At 36.2% G+C, this 12482-nt stretch overlaps 1 protein-coding gene across 1 annotated transcript; it reads right to left on the reverse strand.

Annotated features, from left to right (window-relative positions):
- Positions 1-577: 577 nt before the first annotated feature.
- Positions 578-5511, reverse strand: LOC110823885 (bZIP domain class transcription factor (DUF630 and DUF632)). The gene is made up of 4 exons (XM_022054385.2): positions 4093-5511; positions 3594-3778; positions 2677-2900; positions 578-1633 (listed from the first exon to the last, which is right to left on the reverse strand). The coding sequence occupies exons 1-4, from the start codon at positions 5348-5350 to the stop codon at positions 847-849; spliced, it is 2454 nt and encodes an 817-aa protein (XP_021910077.2). The 5' UTR covers positions 5351-5511; the 3' UTR covers positions 578-846.
- Between the last annotated feature and the right edge of the window lie 6971 nt (positions 5512-12482).

A 12482-nucleotide genomic window follows, 5' to 3' on the forward strand; every position in this document is an offset into this window, starting at 1 on the left:
GCTAAAAACTTCCAAAGATTTTCTCTGACAAAGCAAGTGTTTAATCTTTAATCTTCTTCATAATTATTCTTCTCATAAAGGAGTTTTTTTAGCATACATAATGATACCAGATAGATGAAGTTTTTAATTATATTAACTAAATTATAAATTTTTTTTTATATAAAAACAAAAATTTAAATTATACAAATCACTTTTATGAATTCTACCAACTCGTCAGTGCTTTTGAATTATATCTATGATGATAAATGGATGAATAATTTAGATAGTGATGATGCAGTTTGTCTCATTTGGCACCCACAATATGAACCTTTTTCATCTAAAGAAAGGAAAAAGGTATGAAGATAAATAGCATGTTATGAGCATATACCATCCACAGCTTTTTACACAACTTACAGATCTACTCTTGAATTTGCCTGGTCCCTATTACCTCTGTTTACTCTTTACATATCATTGCAGCGCATACACAATAAATCTGGATCGTACAAAGACTTTCATTCCTACCCAACAAACTTTTCTTTTTTTTTTTTTTTTTGGGCAAATAAAGATTCATAACAGGTCTTTAATGAGGAAAAAGAAATTGCAGTAGGTGTATCTTTATTCACTTTGCTGAAATTGCTAACCTGTGATACAAACAATCCAAGCAATTTCCTATACAGACACATTTCCCTCCGCTTGATTCATAAAAGGGATGATGGAACCACAAGAAACAAAAAGGGATCCATATATTTACATGTTCCAAAAATGATACTATCTATAATTAAGAGAGCTCACAACCAAAAAAAAGTCCCCAGCCCTGTTACGTTTTTAACTTAACCACAAAATTGTTACTACCGTGGTATTTCCTTTCTATTTGATAGCATAAGATCGGGTACATACCGTTTCAAGTGCCTCCATAAACAAGGCAGAGAAGCTGGTCAATGCCTGAAAAACCCCAGGCAAGCCCGTCTGCAGGTTATTTAGAGTCATTGCTCGTGTCACCTCTACTGCCTTGGAATGCCTCAGCATCTCATCCTCTACTCGCCTTTGACAGGCTGCAAGCTCTGATTTTTTCTCGGATAGTGGGTCCCGAGCATCCAAAACTTGTCCATTATCTGGCCCAGCATCAGGAAGACCAATACCAACCATGGAGTATGAGTGGTAGTACTTCCTCTCTATGTTCCTAAGTGATGAAGCCTTTCTTTCAAGTTCCTTTGATGCAGTTTCAGTCCGCTTTTTGATCTTCAGCTCTTCAGTTTGTTTAACAGTTATCACATGGATCACATTGATAAAGCTCTTGATAGCTTCAGAAGCAACAGTATCAGGGACCCTGTCAAGGGCAAGCTTCCACTCATCACAAAAGGCATATATATCAGATGGTTCCCTTTCGCCATTAATGTTGTCATTGCTGACAGGAAGAAGGGTAAGCCTGAACCAGCCATGAAGAGAACGAATGAAGTCCCGTTGGAATTTTATTAAGCGGCAGAAACTAGAGTGCCATGCAGAGACAGCTGACTCAAGGTCACGTGTTGCCTGCCGATGCAGTTCAGAAGTTGAATCACCCCTGCCTGATCTATTCACAAGCCCCCGGACTTGCTGCACAATGTGATTCTGAATTTCATGGTATTGATGCATGGATCTCCACATGTACATGAAGCTGCACTCGAAGACAGATACATAAAATATGTAAGTTTTGTTTCACATGATTCATTTCATCAGCTGAATGGTGTCACTAATCCGGGAGCATCTATCTGCTCATCGAAAAGGTCACATGACAACAAGACTATCTAAAACAAGCTATCTGACAATTTGTGCATCTTGGAAGGTCTTAAACATACATCCACAAACTTGTCAAATCAAGAGCAACAAACATGGCCATCTACAGATGCCAGACCATGTATTATAGGGAAGTTACACTCAAACCTAAATTGGCAATTTACATCTGCAGATGGCCATGCTTGTTACTCATGAGAACCTCATGTAAGATTAAACAATGCAATTCTAATAGTGTAAGACTAAGCAACCTTATTACAAATTACAGCAACCCAAATCTGCATTTGTAAAATGTAATACAAGAACCTCATGTAATATTAACTAAGCAATTGTAATTCTTATTTCTCAATCATTTAAACGGGGAGGCCTCTGATAAGATATTGCTCAAAGTCCCCGAGTTGCAGTGTCTGATATGTATATACTTTAAGAAAAACATTAACAAGTGATAGTTTGATGACCATCACTGATCTGATACGTAGCAAGTAGTTTGTCTAACAGAACCAAGGGAAGACAAGTAGTTTGACGTACATCCACCTTAATTTCCAGAACTCGCATGGGAAACATAAATCATTGCAATGTGAAATCACTTACTGATTTTGTTTAAGAAGGAGAAAGAAATGACATATTTAAGATGATTTGGGCTCCAAAAAATAGTTTACAAATCTAGCAATGAAGAATTTGAAGATCAGTGAATACGAGTACTTATTAAAGTCTAAATCATCGAAAATATAATTTATATGGAGTTCAATTTCATCTTCACCCATTAGTTATAAGTAAAAGCTTCTCAGACCTTATGGAAGAGAGAACAATTGGTAGATACCTAGTGCTTTCACCACATTTTGAAATCAGCATGGAGGGCGATCACCATAGAGTTACAGCGTGCAGTGCAGTATAGATAAATCATCAAGTTAAGAGAAAAGGACTCACCCATGACAGAGTTCAACAAGCTGGGGAACAAGATCAGTATCTCTAAGCCCGATAATGGCAGTAGATGTTGTAGCAACTGCCTGAGATGTGACAATAATTAATGACTGCAACCTTTTTATTGAAGCCTTGGTCCTGTCCAGCTTGGTTTCATCATCCCCTTTGTATTCCTGGCTCTGCAGTGCTGACAACTTCTTTTCATGTGCAATCTTCACACCTTCCCTAGCCTAAATTTGATTCACAACTTTGTCATCCACATATGGTATAGAAGATCCCCGTTAATATCAAACAATTCCATCGAATTGAGTATGATTGTATATGTCATAGCATCTACTATACCAGAATATCAATAAACCCGATTATTGCGATTGTTCAGTATACTATTTTTTAGTTTCTAATTAGCTTCTAGAATCTATTTCTTAGTTCAAGGTCTCTCTTACTAATACTAACTGGAATCAAAGAATTAGCAGATCGGTTCCACCCAAAATAAAATTTAACATAAATGAAATGCAAGTGTACAAATTCGAAGATTCCCAGTATAGCCATGGATAAGTGCAGATGCTAACGGATTAACCCACTTCCTCTCTGGGTTTCCAATTCAATATTCATAAACATAAAAATGGTTTCCTTTATTGATGATTTTCCTGGTTTTCTAAAGAAAGAAGCTTAAAAGATTAATTATCAGTAGAGATTGATCTAGGCAAAGTGCATTTCAGTCATTAGATATAGCAGGGGCAGTTTGGTAAAATGATCCAAAACATAAAGTGGAAAAAGAGAAGGATAATTTCGGGCATTGTGGAGAATAAACGCTATCGATAATGGTGGGTGGATATCTAGTCATCTTTTTGCCTAAAAAAATTAAACCTTTTTTTTCAGAGAGAAAAAAGAAAAAAGAAAAATTGGACTTTGAAGAATTGCACCTTGACTTCTTCATAAAGCTTTTTCTCCCAAGCCAAGAGCCGGTCCAAAGTGGAACACAGGCTCTTTGGACCGCCCGGTTCGTCAAGTGCATTAGCGTCCAGCCGGTATTTCACCGCCAATGGCGGCTTCGAGGTCCAGCTAGAGCTCAGGTTGCTCAGCACACTACTCGAATGATACACCGTCTCTGCAACCAAGTAAAAAATGTAGGATTAAATCAATCAATCAAATTTTTTTGTCAATGGGATTTAATAATCATGTAGAATTCTCTGTTTGGTTCCTAGGAAAATGGAAGAAAAGAAGAAAATCATGAGCTTGATTGACTCCCTGATGACCTAAATCAAAATCTTTATATCAATCGTCTACGCATTTCTATGCTTTCTCAATTCTCCACAACCAAACATGCCCGCAAATGATGCCTGATCTTAATTACTCACTCTATTTATCCCAAAACTTCATACCTAAACCTTGCAAAAAACTAAATGACGATAGAAAACGCACTCTTCAACTGCCTGAAACTACGATCAAGTTGGGCCCTGCCGATCTCAAGCATCTCGGACACCTGATCCCCAGCTGCAGCGGCCTTCTCGAAATTCTCCTTGATGGCATCCACAATCTCCTTCAAATCTTTGTGCCTCACCACCATTTTCATATCCGAGATTTCCCCTCCTGTCCTGAAGCTCCTAGATGACGTCGTCGCATCGTCGAACTTCTCAGATTTTTCTTGTCTGAAGCCACCGTACGTTTGCTGCGGCTGCGGCTGCGGCTGCGGCTGCGGCTGCGGATGCGGATGCGGATGCGGATGCGGTTGCTTTACTGATTCCGCCCGAACGGAGGCTCCAAATTCAGAGCGAGTTTCGATCTCGGATCTGGACTCTCTGTCTTCATCTTCTTCTTCATCTGATGAAGTGGTCGTGCTGTAATGATCGTGGTCCCCCCACTCGCTACACTGCACTTCCTCTCTCTCCGTCTCCTCATCGACCGCACTGTGATGGTTGCTGCTATTGTCGTTGCGACGGAGATTATTCCCTCTCTGCGGCTTGAAGAAATCGTATTCTGATCTCTCAGTCTCCGTGTCATCATCGTCGATGTCATTAACGAAGTCCAGGAGGTGATGGCGGTCGTTAGGTGGTTTATGTTGGGGTTTTCGGTTGAAGAATTCGGACTCGGGTGGGGAAGGAGGGTAGAAATTCTCCCAGTTCCATACAGAGGAAGCCTGTGAAGGAGTGCTGGAATAAGTAGAGTTCTGGTAAGCGGTGGGGTAGTAATTGGAAGTGAAGTTGGATCTCTCGCTCTTGGGGGAACAAGAGGGGCTAGATTCAGATAATATGTGAGGGAGCTTAGGTTGTGGCTTGCGGCGGCGAGAGGAGGCGGAGAGGCTGGATGCAGAGAGGATGTGAGGAAGCTTGGAGCTAGCTATGGTGGGAGAGGGAGAAGGAGAAAAAGGAGGAGGAGGAGGGTGGACTGAAGAAGGTGAAGGTGAAGGGGGCCTCGGAGCAGGAGGAGGATTGATGGGTTTGGTGGGAAGAGGTTGTGGGGGATGAAGGAAGACGGAGGGGGTCTGGTCGGAGACGGAGAGTTGTTCGCCGGAAGCGAAAACGGAGAGAGCAGAGCCGGTGAGGCGGAGTGAGCGGCAGTAGTCGGCATGTGCAGCGGCGAGATGGTGGCGGGCATAGACGGCTTCCTTCATTAAACGACGACGTTCCTTGCATCGCCTGACAGTGTCCTCGTTGTCGAGCTTCGACGCCGTACACCCCATTTAAGCTGGCTTTAAGCTCCACAGGTTACAGAAAGAAGAAAGGAGAAGTTAATTATGCAAGTGATTGCTCCATAGTTTGCTGGTTTCAGATTTGGGTGCGCCTTTTCTGAGAGAAAGAGAGATAAAGAGGGGTTACGTTAGTGCATTAACAATGGATGTTTCTTTAAAAAAGTTTCTTTAAGTTTCTCTTAATAATTAATTAATTAATTAGTTACACCAAAATCACAATTAATTATCTACTCTTTTTAATTAATTAATCAAATTAATTTGTTTAAATAATAACCAATTCATTTGCTAAGGAAATTAAAAAAAAAAAGGGACCCAAAGAGTCCACTTTGGTAGTGCTAAGATTGACTAGCGTGAACAATTTATTTAAGAAGTCAGTTTTAGTACAGTGTAATACATTTTATATTTTATAAAAAATAAAAAAAAAAACAAGTAGCAGTTGTGTTTAATTATAAAAAAAATATTAATAATTAAGTATATATGTTGGTGGATTCTAATTAAAAATTTCGGGGTTTACAGAAGGCTGCTTTTTGTTTTTTTTGGGTTTTTCCTTTTCTTCTTCGTAGGCTGTACTAATTCTAATGTAGGCGTAGAATACTCTTAAACCAGATGTGTGGGCCCATGATTCGATCATATTGAACTAGAATCTCTATTGATTTTTTCATATATATATATATATATATATATATATATAAGAAAAAAAAAAAAAAAGAAAAAGCTCTGTAAAGTTATATGTTGATATTTCGGATTATACAACCTGTTTGCGTAAATTTGTTTGCTTGGCTTATGTTATTTTGTTGTGTCCTATATGTGAATTTGTTATGCTTGGCCTATGTTATCTCATGTCTTATATGTTACTCGTTTTGCTTGGATGTTGTTACGGGAAAAGTAGAATGTCAATAATAAGTATTCAAATATTAGAAGAATTAGGAAGAAACTTTTGAAAAAAGATGGAAATGGGTTAGCCTAAAGGAAAAAAGTTCAGCCAAAAATCTATCATCAAGTAGTTAAAAGAAGTTTATGGGAGTTCAAACGTTAACTTTATTCCTAAATCAACAATACTTTAAAAATAGAAGAAGAAGAAGAAGAAGGTGGCTCATCAGCTTTGAGATGCGAGAGATGCATCAAGTCACTCCTTCTGATAGGTGTCATTGCTTTCTTTGCTTTTTGTTATCATTTATGAGAAAATACCTATGAGCACTTTTGCGAAGTATAATGTTTCTACAGGTCATTATACGAAATTACTGAAAATGTACTTTAGGAGAGTTAACTCTTCTCATCCCGACCATTCCTAAGCCTGTGAAGGAATGGAATAGAGGGATGACCTTTTCTCCTGCTATAATCCATTTTTTGTAATTATTTTGAGAGACTGGATCGAGGAGAGGTGGGTTTGGTTGAGAAAAGTGTTGATTTTTTATCAAGAGAATTTTTTAAGGAAACAAAGATTTCATTCTAACAAGGAAGAAAAGATCCACAAGCCTTTAGGATTGTGATGGAATTATGCTCTAGAGCCAAGTGATTTCAAATCCATAATTCTTTAAACAATATAGAGAGTTAGTTAAAGTGGACATAATTAGCTTTTTGGACAAATTTTCATAATGTAAAAACTATTAGAGTCTTGAATTGTTTCATTTATTTCCCTTATTTTGAAGTGTGACAAGTCCCTTAGTTTGTTGAGGAATAGGACTTAAGTGGCTTACTTTCTAAAATGAATTTTGAAAAACAAAAAAAAAAAAAAAAGAGCTGGATGGTAGTATGAAGGTTTTTAACATCAATAATGGAAAAAAAGAATGTGTTATGGGTATAAGTGGAGAAATTGGATCTTTTATTGTACCATCTCCTCCAAATCCATGTAATGTTACAACTCAATGATGTTGGCGATCTCTTTGCTCAAGCCACTTAAGAATTGGGCCATGATGGCTTCGAGATTCTCGTAGACATTGGCCTTGATCATTGTCATCTCTATCTCCTTGTGGTAGTCTTTCATGGACATGAATCCCCAGTCAAGCGTTGTAACTTCTGGTACATCTCTCTATTACAATAAGAATGTACAAACTTTTTTTTCTCATGATGGACTTCATCTCCTTCAATGTGGAAATAGGATGGTCTCCATTATGTCGTCTGATGGTAGATAACTGATCCCACCATACTATAGCATAATCGATGAATTTGATGGCGACTAACCTTACTTTATTTTCTTCATTATAGTTGTAAAAGTCGAAGATGAGTTCTACTTTTCTTTCCCATTTAATATAGGTCTCAACATCATTCTAAACTTTAAATGGAGGTATTGTATCTTGATAGAGTTGATGTTGCCTCTTGATAGAGTTGATGTTCACCCTCTTCATTATCATCATAGGATTCAGTATTTTTTGTGTGGGGTGGCATCTAGCCTGGAGTGGATTGTGGTTCCTCCTCCTTCTTCTATCCATTCTTGCTTCTAGATTCTCGATACACAGTATGTAAACATGGTGTCCATATGTTCTCCTAAATTTATTGCTCTATTGTTTTCATTTGGTTGAAGCGAAGTGAAGTACCTGCAAGAAAAAGTTAGTATCAAAATACTCTCCCATATAGCTCACTCGTGTTTCACTCACCATACAATCTCCTAGCTATCAATCTTCTTCCCTCGAATTGAGTATCGAAATTGAGTCCTCTTGAATCAATGTATTCATGTTTGTCTTTAAGACCCTGCGAGGAACCTTAAAAGGATCTCATTTCTAGAAGTTTGGATTTAAGCACATAAATGAAGAAGATGTATAACTTTTATAATTATGCTTAGTAAGTAGAATGTAATTAGCTACTTAGATGCGTCTTGGAATAAAAACACAATTAAAAGAATGAAACGCAGAGTGCAATAAAGGCAATTATGGACATAAAGTGTAATGGATTGGGTTTACCCCTATGGACAAAACTAAAGATACAATTCCTAAAAATTTTACAACGGTTATGTTTTATGAGATGATTTAAGTTGATGTTAAATATATGTGTTTGCAATGGATGCGCTATGATCAAGATGGGAGCAAGGGGAATCACGCACTTTTTTTATGGTGGAGTAGTTGGCTTGCAATAAATATGGTGGTAGATCGACTTGATTTGATGAAGAATGAGGTGAATCAAGCTTGATGCAACAAACAAATTCAATTTTCCTTTTTAATGGGCAATCGATTTTCACACACTTTTTTTTTACCCTAATAATAAAAACGAAATCACTTGAACAGCGAGAATGATGAATTTCAAGTGTTATGCAGATGAAAGATTAACACTTGATGACATTGGTGCTAATTATGTAAAGAAATAATATAAGGCAATAAATCAAAGATTGTAGATTTATTGAAGTCTAAACTCTGATACCAAATGATGTAGAACTCAGTTTAACACATATAATTCAAAAATCACATATAAATTTAGTATGTAGAAACTTAAATCTCTAAATAAACCTTTCATATTTATCCACAATCAACTTATGAAAGTGAACTAATGTAATAAGGAATTAAGAAAACAAAATTGAAAAAAACACAACAAAATTACCTCGATAAGTTGATTTAATTCCTAACTCAATGAAATGGTTGAATAACCTCCCTAAGAGCACTCATAATTAACAATAGCTAAAAGCAATGATTCTGAATTTTTATTAATTTGAAAAGTGATGATTAATAACCTAATGGTGAGGCCTTTATCTATAGGCTTTCACCTATCCAAGCCTACTTGAATTCCAAAAATAAATTCCTAGTGTAATTCTAAATACAACTCAATCTAGGAAACTAATAAAATAATAATTAAAAAGACAAAAACTAAATAAAAGATAAACTCCTCTCTCTTGGACGACTTAAAGAGTCCTAGCCGAACTTATTCTTCATGTGGCAATCAACTTAGGACTCTCATTAATTAATTAATTAATTTTTATAAAGTGTTTGTGTTATATTCGACCAAACTTGGGGATTTTCTTATTCGGATTTTCCCTTCTTCTTCTAGGATTCTTATTTAATAAAATAGGAAGGAAAAAGACTTAGATTAGGAGTCTTCGCATCTCAGCCTCCAAGGAGTCTTTCCTGGACATCCTAGTTTAATTAGGATTCAATTCTGATGCATTCTTGGTCTCTTCTTCTTTAGCCGCATACCAAGTCCAAGTTGGAGTCAAGAACTTTAAAAATCCTAAGAGAGGAGCGAGTGAGGAAGGAATCCTCATAGGTTGAGGAATCTCATATGGGTTGGACTCTTTTCTCCCTTATCCTCTTAGCAACCTATGTGAAAAAGGATATTCACATGTTCTGGCCTCTCTTACTGCAACCTTCCAAGGACTCTTGGGACTTTTCTTGAATCTTTATGGACCTCTAACTCTCCTTATTCATTGATCCATTCTTGCACTAACAATTGGAAGGCTTGTTGAATTTTCTTAGATCTTGATCTTATAATTGAGCCAATGGGAATCAGGATATCTTTTCAAGATATCCAAGTCCATCTTCTTGGAAGTGCATAAGCTAAAATTGTCCATGGGCTACATGTGGACTCAAGATTGGGGTAAAACCCACCTTCCTTTCATAGTTGAGCTCGTGGGAGTCCTTGCAAGAAAATGACTCTTCATTTATGCGAGAAAATTGCCCTATCTAGTGGGAATCCTCAGTCGTGCGGTCTTTTTCCATGTCTTTTGTGCATTCATAGCATTCTTCCATATAGGTATGCTCACGCATTGATGCTTGCTCGCAGGAATGGTCTTAGTTGCCTAAGAAATCTTCTTTTCGGCTACCTTGGACCACGTCATCCCTCTTTCTTTGAAATAATTCATCCTTGAATCTTCACCTACATAAAAAAGAGAAATATCAACAACATTAAAGATAAGCAAACATGCCACATTCACCTAACAAGTCTATATTGTAAGCACTGTCATTGACATATTCCAAGACTTAAAATGACCCATCTCCTCAAAGATCTAGTTTAGACTTTCTTTGTTTAGAAAATATTTCTTTATGTATTTGAACCCAACGTAATCATAAGTTAGAGTACGATTTGTTTCCTTCTTTTGTTGGCATTACGAGCATAGGATTTATTTTGCTGTTTTAGATGTTGTCAGGCCTTTTCATATATGGATTTAATCATCTCAACTCTCTGTTGTCCATCTATATTAGTAATTTCTTGCTAAGACAAAGGTGTTACATCAAACGAAGTTAACGAATTAAAACCATATACTATCTTGAAAGGTGAAAATATGGTAAAAGTATGAATGCTTTGGTTGCAAGCAAACTCAACCATAAGTGGACAATCTTATCAAGTTTTTAAATTCTGTCCTACAATAGCTCGTAATAGAGATCCTAAGATTCTATTGACCACCTCAATTTGGCCATTAGTTTGTGGATAAAAAGTTGTATAAAATAATAACTTAGTTCTTAAGTTACCCTACAACACTTACCAAAAGTGACTTAAGAACTTGACATTTCTATCACTAATAATACTTTTAGAAATGCTATATAGTCTCGTAACATCTCTGAAGAAGAGATTAATGATATTTTTCATATCATATGTCTTATGGCATGCAATGAAATATATCATCTTATGAATCTATCAACGATAACAAATATTCTACCATTACCGTTCCTAGTCCTAGGCAATCCCAACATAAAATTCGTCGAAATATCAATTCAGGGTGTCATAGAGATAGATAAAAGCATATATAGACCATGAGGTTACCTAGGCTTAGTCTTTCTACATGTAATGCACTTAACATGAATAAGTTCAACATCTCTTTTCATATTAGACCAATAAAAGTGCTTATGCAGTATGTTTAATGACTTGGTTATCACAAAATGTCCCATGAGTCCCCCACATGAGCCTCACACACCAATAATTCCCTTAATGAACAATTAGGCACACATAATTTATCGTCTTTAAGTAAAAGCCCATCATGCTTATAAAATTCTTGGAATGCATAATGCTCACATGTGTTATAAATAATAGAGAAATCAAAATCACCTACATACATCTCCTAAATATGCTCAAATCCTAATAATTTAGAATCAAGAATAGAAATCAGAGCATACCTATGAGATAATGCATCATCTACCACATTATCCTTACCGTGTTATACCATATGACATAGGAAAAGGAGTCTATGAATTCGATTCACTTAACGTGGCGACGGTTGAGTTTACCTTGACCCCTTTAAATGCTTTAGGAATTGATGATCTGTGTGACTCACGAACTCTTTTGGTAATAGGCAGTGCTACCACACTTCCAAATCTCTCACCAAGGCGTATAACTTTTTATCATAAGTAAATTAGTTCAGTGGTGCTTCGTTGAGTTTTTCGCTGAAATAAGTAATAGGGCACTTTTCCTACATCAAAACTACTCGATTTTCATCATATTCAAGCTTAAAAGTTTTATGAAAATCGAGTAATGTAAGAGTAGGTGCAATATGTAACTTTTTATTTAATAAAGTAAAACATTTTTCTTGGTTTTGTCTCATGCAAATTTTATATTCTTTTTAACAAGCTCATTTAATGATGCAACAATAGAACTGAAATCTTTTACAAACTTGCGATAGAAACTAGCCAACCTATGAAAACTTCTTACCACTCATTGGCAATTTTGGAGATAATCTAATCCCTAATAACTTCTACTTTTCATCGTCCGTATTGGTGCCCTGTGCATATGCAACAAATCTAAAAAAGATGAGTTTATCACTAGAGAAAAGTGCACTTCTTAACATTAACATATAACTTTTCCTTCCTCAGGACCTCAAAAACATAATGAATGTGCTTAAGATGTTCCTTTAAAGAGTGAAACTTAAATTTTTTATTATCCTCAAGCAAAAGATTGAAAAGAAACACTTAAAAGCAATTTTCTCCACCACGTTCGTCTATTCAGCTTGATAGTATTGAAATTCGATTCATTTCTTGTAATTGTTAGTCAATTGAAAATTCAAAAGGAATCTTGTAAAATATAAATATACTATTATCTCTTATATTCCTCAACAAAATTTGTGTAATTTCAACACATAAGTTCAATCTCTAAGTTTCTACCATTGATTCATAAATTATGCTTTATTTAACCTTACCTCTTTGCTACTTCAACCAAGATAGTGAACTTAACACTATTTATCATATATATATATATGTATTTTATTTTTACA

This window comes from Carica papaya, chromosome 5 (genome assembly GCF_054855325.1).
Source record: "Carica papaya isolate Zhongbai chromosome 5, ASM5485532v1, whole genome shotgun sequence".
In the NCBI taxonomy this organism is placed as follows: Eukaryota; Viridiplantae; Streptophyta; class Magnoliopsida; order Brassicales; family Caricaceae; genus Carica; species Carica papaya.

Bases quoted from the DNA above. Each gene is read 5' to 3' on its own strand.
- LOC110823885 (XM_022054385.2), bottom strand. From the start codon at position 5,350: ATGGGGTGTACGGCGTCGAAGCTCGACAACGAGGACACTGTCAGGCGA. The intron at 3,779-4,092 runs GTGCGTTTTCTA...ACTTGGTTGCAG, and splicing joins TAGTTTCAGGCAGTTGAAGA to AGACGGTGTATCATTCGAGT. The intron at 1,634-2,676 runs GTGAGTCCTTTT...CTTCGAGTGCAG, and splicing joins CTTGTTGAACTCTGTCATGG to CTTCATGTACATGTGGAGAT.